We start from the raw sequence: 27101 nt of genomic DNA, 5'->3' as shown, positions 1-27101 counted from the left end.
ACGCAGCTACTGTCAAGTGCAATGTATTCACCATACCAGTAAATTCTAACCTAACTATTGTAATAAACTAAGCTAGCATAAAAGTAGACTGTTTTTGTGAAAATCTCTGTGAGCTTTGTATGGTAAGTTTAATTTTTATCATCTTCCTGTTTGCCTTTTATTGTTTTAGAAATAGTTTTACATTGTCTAAGTAGGAGCAAAGGATTAATATAAAAAGAACCTGCTGAGTAATTCAAGAACCAGAAAACTAAGAAAATAAGGAGTCAATGGTTGCACTGGAGATCTCCACCTCCTCTGGAAATTACCATAGCAACAGTAACACATTAATGATAAAGAAATCTTTAAAAAATCCTGGATCCAGATGGTCGTCCGCAACACTACCAAAATCTAATAATGTGTTCCTTGACCTCATACGCACAGTGTGTTAAAATGTCATCCAAATCCGTTCGCAACTTTTTGAGATATTTTGCAAACAGACGGAGGTACGGGCTGACGGGTTCCACTTTGTCTCATCCGCTGAGTATTTGTCAAATGTCTAGGGGATCATTGAGATGTTTTATGTTCAATGTGAGACGGTCCTTTGTGTTCTTTTTTTGGTCAGCTGTGATTCTGGCCACAGAACTCTACCATAGAGGCACATTTGTCATCTGTTCTTGATATCATTAGATCAGAGCATTACGTGTTTCTTTTTAAGATCTAATAGTCTGCTTCATGTGGTCAGACAGGTCCTTTGTAAGTGATTTCTGAATTATCAAGGTCAGGGAATAATCAAGCATGGGTCTGTCTAGTGAAACTGAACTAGAAACATGATTAATAATACTTCATTCATTATTTAACAATGGGGCAGTTACTTTCCCACATAGGGTCAGCTTAGTTTCGCTATTTCTTTCTCCATAATAAATGAAATTGTCATATGAAAGCTGCATATTACACGTTATATTTGTCTAATATTAAAATTGGTTTAAAAATCTGAAACATGCACTGGAAGTTCTCATGACAATCTACGTTGGCCTGCTGTGAATAAAAGAGCCTTCTTGGCCAATGCCCGGTGGGCTCAGCAGTCACAGCTGCTGTGAAAATTAACAAGAATTACAAAAGGTGTTCGGGTAATGAATGTCATGGAGCAGAGCAGCAAGGTGGAGGGTTGGTTAAACAGGTTCAGAAGATCACACCTTGTTATGGTTGGTGCGATTTGTTCACATCGATGGGCAAAGAAATCCAAAAAAAAGCTTTGTGGCTTCAGTCAGAGCTGTAATTTGTGCTGTTCAGCAGAACCAGAACACGAGTGCTTGTTTTCCTGTTGGGTCTTTTTATTGTCCACTGGAAGCACTTTTTCAAATAAACTATATGGGAAGGGTAGGTATGCTCGTTTCTCTAACTATTGAGTTAGTTTGACATGAACAGTTCTGAGGAATTTATAAGGCACTCAAATACTAATGAGTAAAATACACAGACGTAGTGAAGCAACACCTACTGTCACCCACACAGATACTCATGAACAAGGCAGCAGAGGAACTGTAACTGGCATTTCTCGCTGTACAAAACTAATTGGAAGTTTCTTTCCACACTGTCTCTTGGCAGGCAATAATTGCCAGCTTCCAGTCCCAGAGGCAAAGTGGAGGTCACAGTGAATGTGGCGCTACAGTAACTGAGCAGAGTAGGCTTATCGCCGACCACCAGGCCCAGTTCTCATAGGAGAGGGTCTGAGGAGGCAGGTTCTGAAGAGTGGGTAAGAACACAAAACCAGCACAGGTGAGATGAAGAGCAAGAGAGGGAGGAGATTAAAGGAATGATGGAAGGGGGGATAAAATCTGAGGGGGCGGGGGGCAGCAGATGTTTGGCTAAAGCTTCAAAGCTGTGGTTTTCAATGCTGATTCCCCATCCAAAAACTACTCTGCACGCTCTCCTTTCAGTTTTCTAGTGTTTTACAGTAAGAACAGCCACCATGTTTGAGAGGGATGGCTATCTGCAGGGTGACTGTCATTGTGTTTACTTCCTCTTGGCTTCTAATAAAGACCAGATCCACTGGAGAGAAGTGCTGGAACACCGTGTAGCGTTCCAGCGCAGCACAATAAACTGCCTGCTCATCTTTTTTTCCTGAGTTAGCTGAGAGGAAGAGCCAAAGAATAAACTGAAGATAGAAACAAGCATCCAGCTGTGAAATTAGACAGTATAATAAATACTGACTGGTTCAGTGTGCAGAAATGCTTCTCTTGCCATCAAAATATGTGCTTCTGATTCATCGAGTGGACACGATAAATCTAAGGATTATATTTCCAGACCAGAACCAGACAGTCCACATATATCCCACAACTCAAAGATAAAGTACAACCAGAAAGTCCCATTTGTGTTCCCATCACAAAAGGTCATCTATTTGGATCTGTCAGGATTTTCAATTAGAACAAGAACAGTTTTTAAAACATATTTAATTGAAATCAATTCAAAAATACCCTTTTCATGGGTGCGGCAGTGGCGCAGGGGTGAAGCGTACAACCCATGTCCAGAGGCTACTAGTGCCACAAAATAAATATAAAAAACATACCTTTTTCACTTCCAATGGAAAATAAATTGTGTTGTAACTCATATTGAAAATAGTTCTTCAAAGAGGTGGATGGTGGTTGTGGGGAGGATCTCCTGTAGATCCAGCTACAGTCAGTATTACAGAAGACCTGAAGAAGCTTCTGACTGAAGACCTGTTGTTGAATGGTAGTCTGATGAGGAGGATGCTCTGGGTTCTTTGTGCGAAGAAAGATTCTTTATAAAATGAATAAATTTACAATCATCTCCAGAGGTTTTAAGAACAGTTCCCAGAACAGGGCCAGCCTACTTTATCAGCTTGTTGAGCTTTTTCAAGTCAATGACTCTGATTCTGCTACCCCAGCAGATGATGGCAGATTTGGGCAAAACATCCTCCCCCCTATGTAAAAATACGGGCATGCCACACTGTGTCAAGAGTGCTTCTCTGTGTTATACTACCAAATCAGTTCCCAACCAAGGGCCACAAAGCGATTTCAGGTATCTCTATGATACCACATTTCTGTGTTCAGTTTCTGCTGCTGAGCAGTCAGTTATGGAGTATGGCAGCAGGTAGTCACCACAACATACTAGGTTATTTGGTTTCCTAGAATAATCATTGAGCTCCTGTATGAACAAAACCTAAGCTCAACCACACAGAAAACCCTGTGAAGCCTTCAAAGAAGGTTCCTAAGATGGAGGTATTGGCATTAGCACCTTATGGTGGCTGACAGATAAAATTAACTCAACAGATTATTCATGCTGAAAAAAACAAAAGGACTCAGAACTGTACATCAGCAATAATAATAATAATAATAATAATAATAATAATAATAATATAATAACTAAATGAAATACATATATATTAAAGCAGCAATGGAGTAGTCCAGAGACTACTCCAGGAATGAATGGTGGCTGGAGTAAAAATATGCTTTTAGACTGAAAATATTTTACTATTTGAGATCTACAGCATATTTCCACATATACATTTATATTGGTTTGAGTGTTGTTAATAAGGTGGGGAAGGTTGGCTCAAAGCAAAACTATGAGTCAGAACCACTGTCCTGCCAACTGCCCCAAAAAAACATCTTCCTGTTCAATAAAAGCATGATGAGTTTGCTGAAATCTTTCTCTAAACTATAAACATTTCTGGAAAATTTGGACAACCTTTGCTCTCAGTGAAAGTTGAAACTGAAAATCTCTCATACGCTCCAGGAAGTGAAACTTTCAGCTACTTCAAAGTTTGTCTCGAGGATTAATTGGGACATATGAGAAGGTAGCCAAGCGTTTTCTGTTTCTTGCTAGGAAGTCAGAGCATGTTGGTAGGTTCAGAGGTTCGCAGGCACTTCCTGATGAAAGTGTAATATTCATGTTTGTAGCTTCTGTTACCTGATTTAAGCTTTTATTAAAGAAAACCCTCAACAGCTGTCACCAATGGGCACTAACAAGTGAAAGCTGATAGCTGGATGTGGATGGTTCAATAACCAGAGTTGACTAAACATCACGCCCAGTGTGCTCTGACTAAACGTCTGTATATAGACTCCATATGGTGTGGGTGTGTGGGAGTTTTCTGTTGCTCTGGGGCTCCTTTGTCGTTTTATTTAAAGAGTTGTTCATCAGTTTTGAGGCCCAGTCTGTAAACATGGGTATTTTAATTAGGGTTTCTGTTCTTTCCAGGAAAACGGTCCTTGGAGTTGTTTGCTGTTTTGGCCATGAATACCATGTTTGTCCTTTTCTTTACTTGTTTCACTTTCTCAAAATAATATCTAACTGGTTTTGGTGGTCACAAAGACCAGTTTCTACACTGAGCATCAGATATTTTCTCATGCCAGTGGATGAAACTACCAAAGCTGGATAGGCAAACGTCTTGTCAGGATCCAGCCTTCCCACCCTCATTCCTGCTAACCATTGCTCCCTCCAGCTCCCAAGGAGTGTCGATTTCTAATCCAGGAAGTTTACTTTTTTTGGCCAACTACAACTCAGACCCAAACTCGCCACCATAAAAGCTGTCAGAATTTCTAAAATGAAAAGAACAAAGTGGTTTCTCTGTTTTTTATTAGCTTTGGGGACACAACACCAGTTCTAGATTGCATGAGTTATTTTCCAAACTTAGGCATTCATCAAGAAATCCACTAAATAAAAATCATGCAGAGCTCTAAGAAGCCTTTGAAAGTCATTCTGCCTTTTTTTTTTTGGTTGTTGAAACATTGCATTTGACAATTCAACCTTACTGAATGGATTTATTGTAGCAAATATCTTTAGAGTTTTAGCATAGTAACTAATGTCTACATTAAAGTTAACACATAACATCATTTTGTTGTTGTTCCTGTTCTGGCCAAGTGGATGATTAACTCCACAAAACAAAATCTACAATGTCTATGGGTGGCATCCAACTGGATGAAGAGCCCAGTATGTTCTAGAAGAAAGTAGAACATGTCTGGATCACAGCAGCATGTCCCTGCAACAACATGATAATGTGTCAGCCTGTATTCTGAGAGTGTACTCATTTTTTCCTCATGACCATACATGATGATCTGACACACTGAGGTTGAAGCTTCACAAAGCTGGTACACGTTAAAAATAAGTTCTACCAGTCTCACCAGATCCCCTGGGCTGTGGGAAAGATGCGGTGGGAAAATGTTGCCAAATTGTTTGGCTCCAACTCTGCCTGCAACAGCACATTACCAGCTAGAATAATCCCAGCCATGTTACTGAGAAATGTCCACACTGTTTCCATGCAGGAACCTTATGACTGCAGTACAAGGGAACAGAAATGTTGTCATTTTCCAAAGCAGAGGATTGGTTTTATCTGGAAGCCTGGTGGGAGGCTGCACTGTGTGTGAGGTACAACACCAGAGCAAAACTGTCAAATCTATTCAGCAAGTGTGACAAAACGGCTCTGCTACTTCAGAGCAATCAGCTTGAAGATATTCAAGCAAATTGCTTCTTTAACTGGTGTTGTGGCTCAGGCAGCAAACTAAACCGAAGCTTAGTGTTGAGTCAGTTCTGGGCAATCCCTTTGTTTTGGATAATACATTTTGACAAGAGGGGCATTTTCCCTACATAAATGTGCTGACATGGAGTGGAGTGGAGGGTTGGTTTCTTACATTTACTTTGGGATGTCACAAGAACAAACAGAACTGTAAACTCACAAACCACAACATTTAACAAAACTGACAGCGATCATGTCTTTAGCATAAGTCATTTTCTCGCTGTCTGTGTCAAGTCTTCTCTGACTGAAACTAGCATTTGCTCAGCAGATAAATGCTAGCCTATATCCAGTCTGCCTATAACACAGAATAACTGTAGGTTGTGAATCCAAATCATTATATTTAAACCTAATTTAATACAAAATACTTAAAATCTTAGTTTTTAAAAGTTACCGGTAATCTTAATGTTCTGAAAATAAAAACAATTATTAAACTGCTGTAAATTACTTTGGAAACTAATAAGGTTTAAAAATAAATATGCATTTTTGTTTTATGTTTATAGACTAGAAAACTAGTGGAACTAGTAGAATTAGGTTAACACCACTTAATAATAAAAGAGGGATTCTAGATCTAAACTGGTTCAATGTTAGCCAAAAACAACAACAACAAAATTAGCTTTTAAAACATCTATAACAAAGTCTGAAAGCTGATCACCTCCTGATTGATCATACTGACCTCAAATCTTCATCTCTGCAACGTCACTTCCTTCGTTTACTCAAACTCTTACTTAGAATTGGTCACATATGAGGATAGATTATTTCCAGCTGGGACAGCGCTCCGTCCAGACGCTTGGAGTTGGGACTAGTGGGAGAAAATCAGCAGAACGTTCCAGAAAACATCCTCTAAAAGGATGACAGCAGCAAACATCACCCTTTACCTTCCACCCCTAAGTACCTTTATTGCCTGAGAAATCTGTCTTTACAAGAAGGCACTAAACTGCTCTTTACTCTGGCACTTCATCTGCCTAACAGCAGCTTAGTCTTAATGTGTGAAACCAGTAATGTCTCAAAAAGGCAGAGAAAATTCTGCAATTCCACTACAGAACCTATGTCTATGTCAGATCAAGTCTGCATGAGAGTGCAAAAACTGTTTGGAATAAATAATACTGGTTAATGCAATGCAACATCTGCTCTCAATGTGGAAAGACAAAAACAGTACACTGGAGAGGATTAAAATACATGATGATATTCCTCTGACTCTTTGTGATGAGGATGTTAAAGAAATACACCGTCTTTAAGAGCCAGAGTCTCAGGACCTCTCCACTAGCAGCAGCCTGCTCAGGCCCAAGGGCGGCAGTAAGCCCTGCATGCAGGAAGGTGGTGGTGGGAAATTATATGAGCTCTCAGATGTGTTTGTCTTGGCACAGCCTCCAAGTGATGCAATCATCATCATCATACCGTTGCTCCACAGAACACACACACACACACACTTAGCTCTTAGGAAATACTTCCAGGCAAGTTCAGGAGATGCTCATGTTGCCCTAAGTGCTCAGATAAATATTGAAAGCTAGTGTTTGGAGCAAAGCTTTCAAACGGACCTGGTGAGCAGAAGCTGTCAGGCCGGATATGAGGAAACAGGATCACAGAGGAAAATTCCCATGTATCTCAGGCCACACTGTTGAACCCACAAAGGGAAGGCATACAGAAAGGCAACTCATTATTGTTGTTTTTAATCATGTCAATGGTCAATTTGATCAGAATCCTCCATTAACTTTACTAATACCAGCTGATCAGCTCCATTGTTGTGCCTCTAGTGAGGTCAGCAGCCCAACAGCCAAAGTAGAATCAGCTGTTTTATTCTTCAGCACACTTTAAAAAACGTTGTATTATACCTGCAGTGGAGACCCATGCCTGTCTACAAATATGTATATTTGTATGTGAAAAAAATACACTGCTGGATAGACTCTTCTAGAAGTTCCCTAGGTAACTGTTTCTTTTAGGATCAATAGAGTCAAGCTTAAAATTAGCAACCAAATTCCAAGTTAGAATTACAATAAAATAAATGAAAAACAACGCAAGACAAGAGGTCTGTGCATTTTTTGGTCATCAGAATATAATGTCAAGCAAACAGACACAAAACAGAAAATGTTTTGTTATATTCTGACACAGAATAGGAAAGAGCACCTAGCAGCTCTCTGGTTATTCTGAGGTGAAATGTTCCCGGAACCATTTCTGGTGTAATTTTAAATGTTGCAAAACAGAAGTCATTTGCAGAAACTACAGCATGTTTATCAATGGAATCTGGGGTAGCAAGAGGAAATTCAGGGACAAACGCTTGAAGGCTGTGATGAAACTGTCTCACGTTGCAAGAAATATCTGCTAAACATTTGGGGTCAGAAGTGTTGAAAGTGAAACAAATCCATAGCTATTGGTTTCCAATGCAAAGCTGAGTTATTCAAAGTGTGTTCGTTGTTGAATAATTAAAAATAACATATTAAGATCAAATCAGAGCAAACCTATCCATCCATGCATCCATCCTGGTCCAAACAGAGATCTCTCCCAGCAGACCTTCTTGAAACCAAACTAAGCTGGTGAGTTTCCAGCTGTTCATGTGAAAATGTCCAACATATCCGAGGTTTAAAAAGCCTCAGATATTAAGCAACATTTTTGAATGATGACCACGATTTTATTGCATGTTTATTTTGGAAGGAACACCAATAATAGCTAATCTTCATCAATTTCATATCCCCCTGCTGAGGTTTTCAGAAGTCTCTAACTACCTAGCTCTGTTACCACCAAGCCAACCAAAACGCTTTGAGGCCACAAAAATACACCAACAAGCACTAACTAATGCAGCGTTTTTTTGCTGATCAAAGCTGAACTCACACTCCTATTCAGTTAAAGAGTGAATATATTCACAAAAGCAAGCAGGATACCCCCATACACATACCTTGACCTCTACATTTATTAGCACTATTGGTTAAAATGTCAGTAAAAACATTTAAATTAGTTGCTCTGGAAACTTGGCGACCTCCGAGTCAGCTTTGGTACTTATGTCATAGTTGTGTCAAGATAAATCCGCCTTGTTTGTCACACAGTTTTAGTTCTTTTAAACTTTTTTAAATGTTCCTGTTCAGCCCCCAAGATGAGACCAGATTAAAAATTGCAGTTTAGTTTCATAGATTGGATACTAGTGCCCCCTTTTGATCATAAGGCAAAATGGCATGCATTTCTGAAAACTTCTCCCCAAAGGTGTGGCCGACTGCAGGCTGAAAGTTTACACAGATTAATTGCTTCAAATTGTTGCCTGGAGCCTGCAAGATTTCTATGTCCTGATGTGTTATTTTATCTATGAAGCCAAAATGATGAGACATTGTAATTTTAGTGTTCAGTAATTTTGAAGGAAGAATATTGACTGATTCAGCAATATTTTAAGGTTGTGCTTTTTCATTCAAACAAGTAAAGTCAAGTCTTGTCTTTGTTGGAGATTGATACTTTGTAAGCTATCTGTCAAGCTTTGACTGTGCAACTTGTGAGTTCAGAAGAAGCTATTTTCTTGGATTTACCGAGCTATGAACTGTCTTAGTTGAACTGCATGTTTTCTTTTCTTTCCCATTTTGAAGAGTGGCTAGGAGAAAAGTCTGTGAAGTCTTCTGTGTCGCGTGAAATTTATACCACATGAGAACATGAAGTCATGGATTACTACAAGAAAGTTCCTAGATCAACTTAAAAAGTCTAAATGCAGAAAACCAAAAGAGCATGAAAATATATCAGTACATCTAAACAGGTAAATATTTCTTAAATTTTATGATACCACATTTTTACCAGGGATGTAGAGGGTGCTGTAACAACAGACTGTAATCAAGCTCCAAGGATGCACATTCCACAGGTACATTGCATAAAAGTTAAAGAAATGATCCCCAAACTATAGATCTCACAAGATCCATAATCTCTCAGGACATTCAGGGCCTGTACTTTGACTTCATCATTTGGTTGTTAATGACAAGTCAAACAAAAACTGGCATAAACAAATACTGTGCAGGTTTAGCAGGTTTCAGTGTTCGTCTAATGACATCTGCTGATCTGAATCAGGTGATTTTCAGTTAAATGGTTGGACCGGTCTGTGAATGCATTAACCTAAACCTCTCCCGTTTGCTCTTCCTCAACACTCTTCGAGTGGCAGTTGTTACAACAGGAAAAATACTCAAAGTTGGCTTTAATTAGTATAAGTGATGTGTTTAAAACAAAGTCAGAGGAAGTTGAAATGCTGTAATAACATATTTAAAAGAAAACCTTTTCTGTTGAGTCATGCAAGCTGTTCATTTGGTCTGCTAAAGCAAGTTGGCCTTTGGCAGGAGATGTCAGACACTTCCTTGATCTTGGTTGGCAGGCTGAACGTATTACAGCAAAGGTGTTTTGTTTCTTTCAGCCTTCAACTTCTGTCATAAAACATACTGGATCTAGTAATATTAGCAGGTTTCTGGAAAACACAGAGAAGCCATAGTTTACATTTAGCAATGCTAATGTCAATAATAGGGCTTATTGGTAATATGAGATGTGCTTCTTGTTTACTTCAAATTCCTCCCCCTTTCAGACGGTCCTTCCTCTATGCTCACAGATCTATGCTAGCCAAACAGCACCTCAGGGTGGTGCCAAGCCCCCAGTCGGGAGTTTGAGGGAACACAGGAAAGAGAAAGGCTGAATATGAGGTTCCTCCAAACAAAGCAGAGAGGAAAGGCAGAGCCTAGAAAAGTGCTGAGTATGCATAACTTGTGTTTATGCTTCTGTGTCAAAAGGGAAAAAGTTTAACAGCAGGATCAATTTTAAAGCCAAATTTCTTGGCACCTTTTAACAACAACCATTAAGACAGTTTATAGGCAGAGTTCAGATGGTTTCAGGCATTTAGATTCAAAGAAAACACAGACGAACTCACCACTTTCGCTCTTCTCGATCACATCCACCGTCTCACCGGCCTTGAGGTTGATCTCAGAGTTTTCTTGCCTCTCGTAGTTGGCCACGGCCACGTACTGCTCCAGCACCATGGGCTCTGAGCCGTCAATCCCTGAGGGGAAGAAACAGGCTGTCAGCCACCTGCCGGCCATGGCACCCCGTGAATGCCCGCTGCACCCTAAACCCCCACCGCCACCCCTGCCAGGGACCCAGTGTGTGGCCATAAGCTGACCCCAAGTCCCTTCCACTACACCGCCCCGTCCAATCAGAAAACAACCTCCTAAATCGACTGCATTGTCCCAAATGTCTGGCCATACAGCTGTTCCAGAGAAAACAACTGGAGAGCATCGGGGAGGAATTAGAACAAAAAGAGGGAGGACAAGAAAAATGCTTGCAGGATCTTCATGTTTCACCTACAGAAAATTCATGAAGCAAACTGGCAAATTCAAAAGACAATAAAAAAGAAAAAATAAAGAAAAAGAGAACAAACAGAGAAGCCTCTAAAGAGTGGAGAGTAAACGAGTGGAAGAAAGAATGGTGAAGTTTCCCTGTGGAAAATCAACAGTGGTTGAGAGGAAAAGCCTCTCCTCCACCGCCTCTGGGAGCCAGCCGTTGGACAGGGAGTCTGGGAGGAGGGGGGGGGGGGGGGGGGGGGGGGGCAATCATAGCAGTCAACACTGCTGGCCTTAAATAGAAACATATGAGTGGACCAGGAAGAAGGAGCGAGACCCGGGGAAAAGGAGGCTGGGTCCATGTTTCGGCAAATTGAAAGAGGAGTGTTTCAGATGGAGTTTGTTTCTTACTCTCCTTCTGTCTCAGCTTCCAACAGTTGTTTTGGTATTATTTTAACGTTTTGCATTTTATGATCATGACTGCTGAAGATGTTCATTAAGATTTAATGCCGCATGTTTAGGGGTTGGAAAATATTAAGCAATTTAAAAAGTATATTTGAAATTCAATGAAGACTTTAGCCATGTTAGTCTCCAACTGTAAACACAAAGTTGAAGCAAATATCTGAAATGTGAAATGCTTAGATAGTTTTTAATAACTGGGTTAGATCAGTGGGTGGCATTCCAGAGTATGCTACACATGACTTTTAGAATGAGGAAAGGTTTTCAAACTTCAAACAAAACCAAGGAAGAAGAAATAAGTTTGCGGGACACCTGCTGTTAATATTTATAACTCATTTTTGCCAGTAGGACTCCACTCTGTCTTCTTCTACCACATTTTACAGAGTTTAAGCATACAGAGAGAGGGATATTGGGCCATTGCTCTTTGCACAATCTCAGATGTTTGTTGTTTTGATCTATTTTATCTTCTCTGCTCTTCAGCTCAGTCCACAGGGTTTCTGTAGGGTTCAGGTCTGGGGACTGAGATGGTGTTGAAAGAAGGTTGATTATATGTCTATTGAACCATTTATTTGCTGATTTGTCAATATGTTTTGAATCATTATCCTGCTGACATACCCAATAATGACCTAATTTTAGTTCAGTTCAGAGTTTCAAACAGTTCAATATGCCATGCACCCTAAAAAGGCTCCCAGGACCACAGCATTAACATACTCCACTGTACTTAACAGTGTGTATGAGGTGCTTTTCCACATATTTTTCTTTTGTTTCATCCCAGAACAACGTGGAGCTTATGCTATGGAAAAGCTAAAATCGTAGTCTTATCTCATCAAAGCACATAGTTCCAGTAAACAGTTATTTTTCTAACTTTGCCCTTACAGTACATCCTCTTATTCTTCCAAATGCTGCTGACACACCTGTATTTCCCCACCAAGGGACAATAAAGATTATTTCCGTTCTGTTCTATTCTATTCTATTCTTAAAGTCCAAGACAGTGTCTTAATAGTTTTAAGCAGACTTGGTGACTCAAAGACATCACTCTTTGCTGCAGTGGGATTTGGAGCTCATCCACCTAATGACAAGAAATGGACCTCTGTCATGTAATATTTATGCTGCAGGGAAATAAAAAAAACTCATAAATGACTAATTAGATGCTCATGGAAACAATCATAACTTTTAAAATGTAATGTATAAAAATTAGGCCTTCCTTAAATTTATTTATATCGATTTTTAGTGATATTAACGATTGTTCTCTTGGTTATTATATTACAAATAATTTTTTTTTTACATGTAATTTTTCATTACTCCATAACTACTCAAATTAGAGGGGGATTTTTTGTAGCTTTTTCAGAGTGAAGTTATGCTACTGCAAAAACAGATTCACAAATAAAGTTTTCAGGAATTAGCTTTAACTTGGAATGGGATTGTTCTTCTTCTAAAATCAGTTTTTATTTCACTTTATTTACATCAATTTAAGATGAAAACACATATAGCCAGTCTGAAATTAAAGAAGCTGAAGATGGGATAGAAGAAGGTTTTTTTTTTTTTAATATAGCTTACAAAGGTTTTCACCAAGTTTTCATAAGTTCATGGCAATAAACAAACATTTGCAAGGGATATTTAGCCTGTGTTGTTTTCCGCTGGAAACGGCTTTGTTAAAGTGATCTGAAAGCAATACAGAACATTTAAAGTTTATGAAGCAATCATTGTTTGCATTTTAGTCTCAAAAAAGGCCAGATTACAGCAAAGCTTTGCATTGAGGAAGCCTGGGAAAGTGGATGAATCAGGGTAAAGTCTCTGCATAGTGCTTTAAAATATAAATAAGCATCTCTAAATGTCAAGTGAGCTGGCAGTGAAAAAGAACAGCCCATAACTTTACTTCTCCACTGGGTAAGGCCGAGTGTTTCTCTGTTTTCTTCAAAAAGTTTAACACAAATGAACAAGGAAGGATAAGGTGGAGAAGCATGAGGAAATTAAGTTAAGCCTGAGGTTAAATAAAAGTACATATCCAACTATTTAAACTGTCTATGTTGTGATAATGATGGAAACCAGGCCTTTCAGGACTTACATGAATTATAAAGACCTCTAAAATTCAGCCTTTTGGTAAATTTACAGGCACATGCGAAGGCTTTCTCCAAACTCTAAATAATTACCTTAATTAGAATGTTAAAATGAGAGCTTGTTGTATATGCCAAACAATGTTCCAGTATAAAGCTCACTAAGGCTGAATAATGCATGCCAGCAGGCTTTTATGATCACCACTACACAGATCAGGACATATCTGCAACATTGAACCTGAACTACATAGAGTTTGCCTAACTCTGTTAGCTGAATATACACACAGCTGGTCTGCAGTATATAGCCTCAGCTGCAAAGGGGTAAATGCAGAACAGGATGAGAGTGGATAAAAAGAGGACACACCAGAGAAGGGGAATATTCCAAGTAATAAATCTTGTTTTCAGAGATTTCAACAAAGTGAAGATTTATAATGTGGGAAAACTGCAAAGGGTGGCATTATGAGGGCATGCAAAGGACCAAGCTTAGTAACATATGAATAGGTTAGATGTATTCTAACTGCAACACATGTGAGCACAATGGTGTAACTATTTTAGAAAAACAAGGTCAAAAACTATTGTTTTTTTGCACCTCCAGATTGGTACAGCTGTAGTTCAAAATGAACCATTTTTAGGAGCAGCTATGTCTCTATGAAGAAAAGTCGAAATAATAGGAAAACAGACAAATGACCCGATACATCTATTCTGCTAATTTGATATTTATGTTTAGCAAGCTCGTTTACAGATTAGCACAACAAAAAAGTCAGAGAATGTCACTTCCTGTTTGATAAGTTTGCTATGATACAAAAGACTGTGATAACATGTCATTTCTTATGACCTGAGCTGAGAACGAAGAGCAATATTCCTCTAATGATAAAATAAAGAGAACAAAGCTTTTCCTTTCACTTCTTATACAAAATCATACAGAAGTACACGAGATCCAGGGAAGCAATCAAAGACAAAAACAGACTCAATTATAAAGCACTTGATATGCCACATGCATACCTACTACAGTCCTCTCTCTGGCTCTGGCCCTACATCCAGCTGCTGTTTTATCCAGGCAGGTTTATTCATCCTGAGATGGAAGAACAACATGCAGAAAGACAGAGACCGATTCTGAGCAGATGGGACATGCAAAGCAGATGTCCAGAGAGAACTGAGGTGTGAAGCAAAGTAAACTGAGAAAACAAATGTGACGCAGCTGGCCTGTGGCTATCATAGCACATGCATAATGACAATGTTGACAAAGACACACAACAAGGCTACCTGAGGCCTCTTTCCTCGGGCTGTCTGTAAAGCCGTACATCCACACTGCAGACAAAGAGGGAGGAACAGAAGAAGAGAGAAAGAGGGAAAGAAATTATTTAGCTTGACAGCAGACAGAAGCAACACTAAGCAAAGCTAAATCAGAGTTGGATCCAGAGTGTGGGCCAACTCATCTGGGAGCGATGGACAGAAAGTGTTTCTTCTACTAATTAATGGATGGATGAAGGACATCTAACTGGGCAAACACCCCCGACTAATAACCAGAACAGCCACCCCTCCCATTTCCACACTGTTCCACCCTTCTCATCTGACCTTTCAGCATCTCTTTCTAACTTTCCCCTTTTTTTCTCTTCACTCCTGGAATAGGAGGTCCGTTATAAACACCCACCCTATGTTTCCAAACAACAGGAGCCTCTAACCAGGAAATTAAATTTCCTTTACCAGAGCCACACAGAGAGAAGATGGAGACAAGGGTTGAGGTATCAGGTTGTTCTGAGCATCTGGTTGATGATCACCTTTTCCTGAATGTTGATAGAAATGAAGGACTACGGAAAAGAGAAAACATGTTTGTCATAGCAATAGCAAATGGGATTTTATTAGTGTATCTAGACAAAAGTTAAAGCTTTCCCTGAGTTTTTGTTTTGTTCAGTGAGTGTATTTGAGAGGTCTGGTTCTCCCATATCCCACAGGCTAGGACTGGAGGAATCTGTCCGATAAGCGGGCCGGGTGACTGTGAGAAGAATCTGTACTGCTGGTTAGGACAGCATTCAAGATTGGTTCCCTAACCTGTTCCCCCACTCTGACATTGTGTTCATCATGTTCCAGACTGTTCAGGTTATTCATTCAGACGTTGGCGGAGGTTTGAAAAAGCTTTGCTTTCAAAAATGTCTAATATGCTTTCAACACACAAACCTTCTTCATATCTGATTCATGTCACCTCCCTCCTGTTAACCAGCCTCATACACAAACACACAGGAAGGTTTAATTATTTTTAGGTTTGTATGATGAAGCCACTAACAAGCAGAACCAACTCTGATCCAAATGTTCTTCTGTTCCTGTAGCCCATCCTCCCCAAATACAAACCCTAAATATCAATATTAACATTAAGTCTTTGTTTAATTGAAACTAAAGTTGTTTCTGCTTACTGTGACGTATATTCCTATGTAGCCTTTAGTCTCTACAGTCTACAGTGTCATGACTCTACAGTCATGACACCTGTGTTTATGTCAGTAAAATTAAATTAATTACAACCAATTAAATGCATTTAACTACAGTGTATAATACATTTTTTTAAAAGCCATGCTAAAAAATGTAATATACAAAAAATGTAATTTACACAAACACACTGGGTTTGGAATTTCAACCACTTCAACTGGTTTACTTCAAGTCCCTTCATACTTTTCTCTGTGGACTTTTAGATACAGCCAAAAAAAAAAACACTTATTCCACGTAGTTGGTTTACAGAACTGGCTTTTATTAGCTCCACAGTTGTTGAACTGAAAAAGAGTTTTGTCTAAATGCTTGTCAAAATGTGTCAATGTTTCTCTATATGAATGCTCTTATAGTCGAGAAAGCTTAAACTAACCCATGGACAGTTGTAACTTCAGTGAATGTGAATCTGTTTTTCAGTAGCATGAATACATCTTTGAAGCTCTGAATGTGAAACAGCCCAGGTGATAGATAGTAGTGACATGGTCTCTTTCTAGTCTAAAGAAAGTGTTTTTGAAGAATCACAGCATCCAGTTTATTATTTGCTGTCTAACATGACATAGTTCTCATGTTACCCAGTTCTACCTCTGATTGGCTGATCAATCCCCTGTGACGTCTCCTGCCCAGGAAGTTCAAGCTGGCAAGAAGCATTAGCTGCATTCTCAAAAAGAAAGAACCAGCAAACTCATTAAGAAGACTGCTTGTTGAAGCAAATCAGAGTTCGAACAAAACACCTTCTCAGATTAAGTTGTGGTCAATATTTGTCTTTGGATCTGCAGCATGCTATGTTTTGTCTATTTTCATGTAAATTTTTTCATTTTTCAATTCAATTCAATTCAATTCAGCTTTATTTACATAGCGCCAATTCACAACACATGTCGTGTCGGGGCTCTTCAATTCAATCGAATCATACAGATTTCAAGTCAGTTACATACATTTCACTTAATCCTAACTATTGAACAGTGCAGGCAGATTCAGTTATTTATTCAAATTGGTTAAAATGTTTGATCAGTAAATATTAGACAAAAGCTCGTCGTTTAATTATTAATAAATTCATTTTGTGATTTTTGATCACCAGCTCTTGTTGATACCAGCTCGGGAAATAAACAGAAACCTGTTGATTCCCTAGGAAAAAAAATCCTCCTTTAGACTGATTTTGGAATATATTATGAAACTGATTTTTGATCAGTTATTTGACTGTTTTACTGACTTTTAAGTTATTGAAGCTTTAGGATGACAAAAAAAAAACATGCCAGCAGTTGCATTAAAATGTTAATGTTTGTGGGCATGGATGGAATAATCAGCTGTAATGTGTATCCAACAAATACAGGAAAAAAAAAGTTATTTTAAATGCTGCAAACACAGGAGTGTTTTTAAGTAAAACTGGTTGACCAGAAGAGATTTGCAGAAGAAAAAAGGGGGCATATTTAACAAGTTCAACAATGTTGTTTTCTGACACTTCAAGGCATAAAAATTAGTTTGAGTTTTTTTTTGGAAAATATTAATAATGCTTCTTTGACACAAAATTATCAATGTGGCTTAATAAAATTTTTCAGGCTGTACATTTTACATTTTTTGAATTGTGAATGAATCTTTATAAAACACGGAAACATCATAATGATGTCTGCAAATCTGTATTTTGAAGTCATTTTCCCCTCATAAGTAAGTTCCTTCTAAAAACATTTTTTACCTTGAGAGATTTCTTAAAGGGTTAATTGCTTCACCAAATACTTCATTTTTAAATAATGCATTTCAGGACAGTGCATGAAATAAAGTATTGCCACATGGATTGCAATGTACAGGTAACAAGCAGGTTGGCAATAGCAAACAAATGTCAAAGCACTAACAGAAGCTGCATATTGACACAATGTTTATCAGGAAGAGAACCAAGAGATCAGAATCAGAATCAGAATCAGCTTTAATGCCAAGTTCGTACATACAAACAAGGAATTTGACTCCGGTACACTTTGTTCTTTTGTTCTGTTTTTGCATTACATAATATACAAATATACAATGTACAATATACACATATATAATAAAAAGGTGCATTTGCAACATCTGTATGCTGTTGTTTGGTACTCTATTAAATGTTCAACAGAGAAACAGCCTGGGGGAAGAAACTGTCTCTGTGGTGGCTGGTTTTAGTGAACAGTGCTCTGTAGCACCACCTGAAGATAAAACTCTAAACAGTTTATGTGCAGGGTGTGTGGGGTCTGCAGAGATTTTAGCAGCTCTTTTCCTGACCCTAGACCTGTATACGTCCTGGATGGAGGGAAGGTCAGCCCTGATTATTCTCTCTGCATTCATGATTATTCGTTGCAGTCTGAACCTGTCCTGTTTTGTGGATGATCCAAACCACACTGAGATGGATGAAGACAGGACAGACTGAATGATGGCAGCGTAGAAGATGACCAGCAGCTCCTGTGGAAGGTTGAACTTCTTGAGTTGCCTCAGGAAGTACAGTCTCTGCTGGGCCTTCTTTCGAACAGTGTCTATGTGTGAAGACCATCTCAGGTCCTCAGAGATGGTGGTTCCTAAGAACCTGAAGTGGTCCACGGCCGATTCAGTGTTGTCAGCCCTGATTATTCTCTCTGCATTCCTGATTATTCGTTGCAGTCTGGACCTGTCCTGTTTTGTGGATGAGCCAAACCACAGAGCCAAACCAAAGAGATGAAGCAATTAATCTGCAACACGTGTCTGACAAATGACATTTGGGTGCAAACAAGTAAGAGGAGTGAGCGAAGGGGGAAGGAGAAACTGCAGTAACTGCCAAACAATCCTAACAATGCCTAACCAAGCCAGAGATCATGTGGAGATTTCAGCTTTTAATTTTTATTAGAAATTATACTGGGGTAAGGCATCACTCTATACATCCGGTCCCACATATCGAAGGTCAGGCTGTGAAGTTAACATGTCCTAGAGGGAAACTGAAGCATACCTCTCCCCAGTAACACTCTCCGAATGATCCAAATATGTTCCCAGAAGGGGAGAAAACAGTTCCTGAAAGGTATATATATATATATATATATAAAACTCCTTAAGTTTGCAGATGACACCACTGTCATTGGTCTGATCCAGGACGGTGATGAGTCTGCATACAGACAGCAGGTGGATCGGCTGGTCCACTGGTGCAGTCAGAACTACCCTGAACTGAACCCACTCAAGACTGTGGAAATGGTGGTGGACTTTCGGAGAACACCACCCCCATACACCCCCCTCACCATCCTCAACAACACTGTATCGGCCGTGGACCACTTCAGGTTCTTAGGAACCACCATCTCTGAGGATGTGAGATGGTCTTCACCTATAGACACTGTTCGAAAGAAGGCCCAGCAGAGACTGTACTTCCTGAGGCAACTCAAGAAGTTCAACCTTCCACAGGAGCTGCTGGTCATCTTCTACGCTGCCATCATTCAGTCTGTCCTGTCTTCATCCATCTCAGTGTGGTTTGGATCATCCACCAAACAGGACAGGTCCAGACTGCAACAAATAATCATGAATGCAGAGAGAATAATCAGAGCTGACCATCCCTCCATCCAGGACTTATACAGGTCTAGGGTCAGGAAAAGAGCTACTAAAATCTCTGCACACCACACACCCTGCACATAACTGTTCAGAGTTTTACCTTCAGGCCGCCGCTACAGAGCACTGTTCACTAAAACCAGCTGCCACAGAGACAGTTTCTTCCCCCAGGCTGTTTCTCTGTTGAACATTTAATAGAGTACAAAACAACAGCATACAGATGTTGCAAATGCACCTTTTTATTATATATGTGTATATTGTACATTGTAAATATGTATATTCTGTAATACAAAAACAAAACCAAAGAGCAAAGAGCAAAGTGTACCGGAGTCAAATTCCTTGTTTGAATGTACGAACATGGCAATTAAGCTGATTCTGATTCTGATATGACTCAGGTAGGAGAATATTTGACAAGATAAATCTTTGTTGTTAAATCCACAAATCCAACTGTAGAGTGGGATTTGACAGTAGAATTGCAAGAAGAAAGCCATTGTTGAAAGAAAACCATAGAAAATTCCACATTGCAGTATCTCACAAGCCATGTAGAAGACACAGCAAACAGGTAGAAATAGATGATCTGGCCTACATGCAAATGCTGTATGTGCTGATATTGAACATGAAAACACTATCTCAATTGTAAAACATGGGGGTGGTAGCATCATGCTGTGGGAATGACATTCTTCAGCAGGTACAGGAAAGCTGGTAGAATTTGTGAATATGGGTGGAGCTCAATACAGGACAATCCTAGAAGAAAACATGATGGAGGCTGCAAAAGACTCCAGACTGAGGAGGAGGTTCACCTTCCAGTAGAACAACAACCCTTAACATACAGCCAGAGCTACAATGACAACAGGTTAGATCAAAGTAAATATATGCGTTAAAATGGCCCAGTCAAAGTCCAGACCCAAATCTAATTAAAATGGACAGATTGATGTGCAAAGCTGGTACAGACATAACCCAGAGATTCCCAGCTGAAACTGCAGTAAAAGGTGGTTCTATGAAGCACTGACTCCAAAGGGCTGAACATAAATCCGTGCCACACTTTTCAGATTTGTAAAAAATGTTGAAACCCATTTATCATTTTTCTTTCACTTAAAAAATCTGCTTCTTTGTCTTGGTCAAACACATGAATTGCCAATAAAATAGAAACAATAAAATAAAATGAAATTTGTCCATGTTTGCAGCTTCACTCTGACTTCCGCCCAGACGACGGTGTTCCTTACTCTCTCTATTCAAATGAAATACTAATAGACAGGGATGGGCTACATGGAACACTATATACTGGGTTCTGGCTGACATCTCTGGCTCCCTTTTGTCCTGTAATATTTCTAATACATAAATATAAAATGCTGCTTCTAAAAAAGTTCAAGTAATCCTAAAACTTTATCCTTTGTGTGTGAAGTGTGAAGCATTCCTGTTTTATTAATTTATATAACTTATTGTAACTGTTCCTGGCCTTTTATGTGTATTGTGCCTGATGCTATCAGTTTGATCTGTTTTATCCAGAACTGTTGGGGGAAAAGTAAAATAAAGTTGAGTTGGTCATGATGGATGGTTCTAGACCCAGGATGGGAGTGTGGTGTGGGTTTTCGCCACAGGCCGTGTCTCTACCCGATCCCAGACCATGTCTGTTCCACAATGAGCACTCTCGCTTACACATGAACGGCCTTTTCCTCACCTCCTTCACATTTAACTGAAACGCTGTCCTTCCTGAGTCAGTGCTCCATGAACACACGAGCAACGTGGCTGTAAAGTCCCAACTTCACCGCTTTGTGAATCACCGATGTGTTGGAACATTTACTCCAGTTAAGAGCACAGTGCAAGATTAAATAATCCAGTTTTCATGGGGTCTTAATAGGAGGTGTGGATGTCAAAAGTTTGACTAATTCTGATGCCACAAGCAAGGCCTCAACTTCAAGATCCAAATGAGCAATGACAGTTTAACAGATCTATAAACACACTGTGCCCCCGGCCGTTACTCCTGCACTTGTAAAAACACTAACACACATCTAAAAACAAAGCCCTTCCCGTTCTTCCTAAATACGACTGGCCATTCCGATGTCAGCCTGAAACCTTATCCCCCATGCCACGTAAACAAAGTCGGGCCTGTCTGACGGCATCAACCCCTGTGGCTTCTGCAGCGCAGACAGCAGTCTTCTCCAATCCCTCAAAATCTGACTCCCACATGGGGGACGACGAGCTCCATCTGCACTTTGCAAAGGACGACGAGACCCGGACCTGACCCTTGTGGTGAAACACACATCTGACATCTAAAGTTCATCAACTTAAAGGAGACATATCATGAAAAATAGCCTTTTTAGCCTTTAAATACATTTTTCTGTGTACTTCTGTAGAAGTGCAGAAAAGTTTAATTTAGTCTCTAGGTGTTGCTAAGATATCTTTATATTCTACTTGGTTCATAGATGTTCATAATGATGATACGTTTGGTTGGTTGTTGGGTGTATTAACCCACAGAAGTCATTACACCGTCCGCCAGCATCAGAATCTCTTCGAAGTGCCTGGTTAAATTCTCCATGGAAATGTTTCCACATCAGTGGGGAAATTCCTATTTCTCCACTTCAAGGTCGAGTTCTTCATCAACCTCCTCCAGTATCAAGAAGGATTTGCTGAAAGACTTCATCTGATTAAGGGTCAGTTCCTTCTGTCTATGGAAACGACGTTGTGAAGTGCCTCAACAGCATTTAAAGAGACGGCACCAAAACAAGTTGCTCTCAGACGCACCGCAGAACAGGTAAAAGAGGAGCCTGTGGAGCTACAACAAGGAGTTCTGACCAAAGCATTGCAGTTCCACTTTATATAGACCACAACTGAATGATTTAAGTGTGAAAAGGAAGATTTAACATCATGTTAATTCAAAGTATAGTCTGAGCAGTTACTGTCCACATACAAAACGAACTAGAGATCTCCAACTGAGTTTAGTCAAAGAACGGAACATGAAAATATATTATTAAAGTAAATAATATCACTCCACAATGTGAGTTTGTAAATGAAATTATTGTCTGACATATTTTTAGATCAGATCTCAATCCAATTTGGGAGGTGCTGACTTAGGAGGTGGATGGAGAGCTGACGTATCTGCAGCAACTGTGTGACAATATCATGGCTGCGACGATGGCCAAAAACTCTACAAATGTTTCAGATACCTTGTTGAATCTCCTATATGCTACAATGAATTAAGGCAGTTTGGACAGCAAAAGTGGGTACTAACTAGTGCTAGTAAAGTGTACCTTATATATGGCCAGCTCGGTGAGTGTAACTGAACTGGTATTTGGCTCCAGCATCATATTTTAGTCTTTAGTTTGGCAAAATGAAACATCTCTGACTACAGTCATTTTATAAAAGGTTAAAAATTAATTCAACAGAATAACGCTTTTAACCAATCACATGATACAATCTTTATGGTACCTAAATTCCTTTAAAGGCAACGGTATGAGGAGAATCGGCCCGTTTATTAACCACTAATTATTTCCTGAGTTTGCTCCTCAATAATTAATTTTTTAAAAGCAGACATCCAAAAAACATTTACTGTAAGAGTCACCCAGATGTCCAAAAGCTTTTGTTAAGCAGTCAATTTCTGGCTAATACTCTTTAAGGGCCAAGTAATTGCTAAGATGGCTAATGTTCTAAAGATCCTTCAGTGGCAAATGGACGAGGGATCTTAAAGTCAAACAAGATGGCAGTTTTTCATCGTTTTGGCTTATGTGGTATTAAGCAAATGTGTTCACGCCAAAAAGCTTTACAGTGCAAATGCTGCTAACCATTGAGTGTTGGCCCGAACACTTGGATAAAAACGTAGATCTGCCTTGGCCTGGCTGTTTCTTTGTAAATCCATACGGATACCCACTGGAAGAGTTGGGCAGCTTCTTGTGAATTCACTGCATTATTAAAACCAGTTAACGTGTGTCGCATAAAAAGCTCTGATTCGGACTCCAGCAGAGGAGAACAAACAGTTTCTCCCAAGATCCAACAGCCAAATCCAAGCATTATGCTTCCTCACAACAGAACATATCTAACAGACTCTCTGATATCCCAAAGATTCCCTGATCCGTATGGAGGTCCAAAATGGTCTCAACGGTTCAATAAAAAAAACAATTATTCCATAATTACTTAAATGTGTCAAAACTTTATAGCTATTTAACTGGTTATATATTTAAGCAGTCTTCAATATATGATTAAACAATTATGTCAACTGATTAAGTTATATTAAGAACAATTCTATATTATTTAGAATATGAATCAAAATTGAAATTAATGGATTTCCAGATTATTTTATTGTGAATTCAATAAATTATGAAGATTTTCTAACAGTTATGTATAAAGCCATTTAACTATGACACATATAAATAATTACTGAATTATTTCTTTATCACGTTTTTTAAAACTTTTGGCACTCAATAACCCTGAAATTTAAACGAGATCTTGGGGCCAAAAATGACGACAGCGTTGTGAACCCAGAATACAACAGAACCGACAGTTAGTCAGCGTCCAGTAAAGAACCACAGACTGACACAGACATGGACACGTACTGACAGACAACACGTCATGCTGCACCATGCTTCTCCAGGAGAAAAATACTGTAGCAGCAACCAGCAGAGAAATAAATCAGGTTTGGATGAAGAAAAGCAGGTGACTTACCAGACTTGCGCTTGGAGCCATAGTCCCTGAGGGAGAAGCAACACAAGAGGGACATGGTTAGTGACAGCGAACGCTACTGTCCTAAACAAAACATTTAGTCAACACACATGCATGCTGATGCTGCAGCTCGGCTTCTGTGCACTAGGAAACGCATGTGTTTGAAGGAGAAAAAAGCGAGGCGGAGAAGGAGGGATGACTTTGGCCAGCTGCCTGTACTCTCTGCAACAGACACAAAAAAGTCATGTGACTCCAAAGCAGCTCCACCATCTAATTTCTCTTCCTCCCTCTGCCCCCCCCCCCCTCCCTTCATCCTATTAGAGGGAAAGAAACACATTCAAAGGAAGGAGGATCAGTTTAAGATGCTTTGCTTAATGGCTTCTAATGGGATTATGGCACAAGTCTGACGCAGAGTTGATGTACGCAAGGCTTGTCTACCTTGTCTTCTGTCCAAAATAAAGCAGGGAGTCAGATAGAAAAAGAGACAAAAGAGAGTTCAGATGAGGACACATCTCTGCTCAGCTGATTCCTCCAAACCAACCCATTATTTATGTTAAATCAGCCAATGTCACCCCTGCTGCAGTATCTGAGAGCAAACAGTAAACATCAGCAGAATGATGCTGCAGTAAAGCTAAACTAGATCTGACTTTTTCAACCTTCAAACAGGCAGACTGAAATTTAATCAGGCATACACAATATATTAGCATTAATTTTCTTATAAGCCTATGTTAGTCGTTTTAATAATTGTATGTCAGTATCGGTCCCATAAGTAAAACTGATGTCCATTTCCATCTTGGGGCCATTTGTTTTTCAGGATCACTTGAGGTGGTCTTGACCAACAGTTCTCCAGGCTCTCTGAAGTTTGTCACTGAACTTTGGTTGCCATTTCCCTCTGTTCCAATGCACTACCTGAACATTCAAGAGCTTTTTCTTTAGTCATCAAACTCTGACCATGAATCATTGTGGCATAAAAATGTCCCCAATCTCAAGGGATGAACCAGAGTTCTCTCAATACATAGGCATAAACTAAGCAAATAACTCTTTTTATTTTGGATCGTTGGTTATTTCTCTGTCACAAGATTTGTTCCCATTTCTTGAGCTGGATTAATAAAAAAAACAAAAACGTTTTGACAGTGATCCCTCCTTGTCAGTGAACATTTAGGTCTAATCTTTTGTTGTCTTCTTCATGAGGGATTGTAGGACAGAGCATAGATGGATTTGGGTAATTTTAGCACCAATCAGGGTTTTGCTTTGCTCTGTCATAGTGAAGAAAGACTTGAACTGCAAGGCAAAGCACTCAGTTTACTGGTTCATCTCTGTGACAACCTTCACCTTGAATCATGGAAAATGGATCACAACCAAAAGAACGAGACGCCAAAGTAAAGCCCCCTCCATAGGGTTGTTGGAATCTGCTTTAGGGAAAAGGTGAGAAGCTCTTTGGTCTGATTGGAACTGGGAGAAGACCTGGCATTTCGCTGCAATGAAGAGTCATTTAAAGTGGCCCAGTCATCTGTTTAGGATGCCATGTGGAGGTTTTCCTTTGGAGGCCAGACCCAGATCTCGCTAGAGGCAACATATATGCATCTTGGCATGATAAAATTTTGTGATCTATCTTAAGGAGAAGGAGTCTCTTGAAGAGGAATCTTTAGGCTTCATCCTAAAACTTGTTCTCTCCATAAACTGATACCAGATAACTGAAAGGAAATGGATAGTTTTAAAGGATTTAAATGATGATGCATTTGAATGCATGCAACAAGGCCAAACGCTTCTTTTGTCCTCAAGATGTCAATTCTTCTACTTTTCTTGTAGTAACTGTTGGACAACATGCTGTCATTGTCAGATACAAGCACTGAGATTGTATTGGTTTATTTGTCATTTGCAGGTCAACACAGTCAACAATGCATACAAAGGTTTTTAGTACAACTTCACCAACTCCCAATATGCATGGAGAGGGTCAAAGATCTGGTGAGGTTAAGACTCCAGCAACCTTGAAATACAAGGAAACAACTCTGTTAGCAGACCAGTGCTTGTGGCTTTCAGTTTATTTTTAGTACTTCAAGTGTTGCTAGAGTCTTCAGCTCACCAGGTACCAGGGTTGGACAGTACATGGGTGGAAAAAAAGTCAATGTCAAAAGAAAAACTTTCACACCTCCAAAGAGAACTATTGATCACGGCACCTTTAAAAGATCATAAGAAAGTTTGGCTCTTTGGAAGTGAAAAATAAAATAAACAAGGGTGGTTTGCACAGCGCAGTCTCCAAGCACTGAAATCAGGCATACCAGAACAAACATAGACAGCATACTGCTGGATTTAAATAGCCACTACCCGAATGAAGCTACCTGAATATTATTCTAGGAAGGATGTAGCCTGTGGACAAACCATGAACAGTGCATGAAAGATCATGGGTGAAGGTTGGATTTGAAACATGCCAGTGTCACTTTTGGAAGAGACCCAGATGCTATCCAGCAACTCAGCCTTGGAGAAGTGGTAAAAAATGAAAGGGTGCATAGCATAAAAGGAAGGAAGCACTCTCCAGTCAGCTAAGGTCAGTAAGCGATTGTGGTTTTTCCTCTCCGATCTAGCAAAGTGGATATCTCTAATTAGAGTAGTTTTGTTCAAAACTCATCTCCTAAATGAGGGACCTTATCTTGTCAGCAATGAAGATGAGTAAATTGAACTGAGAAATTATTGCAGCAGAGGGTAACAGGGCAGAAACTATTGCCTGCAGTGCAGAGGTTGGTCAATGTAATGACCTTTCACTGCGAGAGGTTAATTAAATCCCTCCTGTTGAGTGTCTCCATAACTCTACACCGGCTAATAAAGATACACGTTGTCACAGATACAGGTAGGCTAACAACACAGAGTAAAATCAGTGTCTGGTTTAAGCAGCTAGAAACACAGATTCATGGTGTCACTGTGCTCTGTTTTCTCCGATCCCTTGTGATCTGATGCATCCGTCTCTCTGTGACTGGATTCAACGAATGAATGAAGCCTTTATTAGTGACCTCTTTATACCAAGAACTCTCTGTGCTAGAAACCAGAATATGCTTCAATGTCACTAAAGATGGACACGACATGACTTGACCCCATGCATCATCCCATCCATCTCAAGTCGGGCTGTACACAACTTCTAAAGCACGAGGAATGAGATTACTT

General features: G+C 39.5%; 1 protein-coding gene across 4 annotated transcripts in view; it reads right to left on the bottom strand.

The window, feature by feature from the left end:
* sh3pxd2aa (SH3 and PX domains 2Aa) overlaps nt 1-27101 on the bottom strand; it is a 145659-nt gene that overhangs the window by 41604 nt on the left and 76954 nt on the right. For 2 of the 4 annotated variants that reach the window (XM_047365064.1, XM_047365066.1), the window contains 3 exons: nt 23949-23974; nt 14562-14606; nt 10377-10505 (listed from right to left, as the gene is read on the bottom strand). In XM_047365064.1, the coding sequence (XP_047221020.1) occupies nt 10377-10505; nt 14562-14606; nt 23949-23974 (200 nt within the window). Of the gene's footprint in view, nt 1-10376; nt 10985-14561; nt 14607-23948; nt 23975-27101 lie in introns of those variants that run through there. The other 2 variants (XM_047365067.1, XM_047365068.1) reach the window with 2 other exon arrangements.

This window comes from Girardinichthys multiradiatus, chromosome 5 (genome assembly GCF_021462225.1).
Source record: "Girardinichthys multiradiatus isolate DD_20200921_A chromosome 5, DD_fGirMul_XY1, whole genome shotgun sequence".
Lineage (NCBI taxonomy): Eukaryota > Metazoa > Chordata > Actinopteri > Cyprinodontiformes > Goodeidae > Girardinichthys > Girardinichthys multiradiatus.
This window is presented reverse-complemented; position numbering and strand designations above follow the sequence as displayed.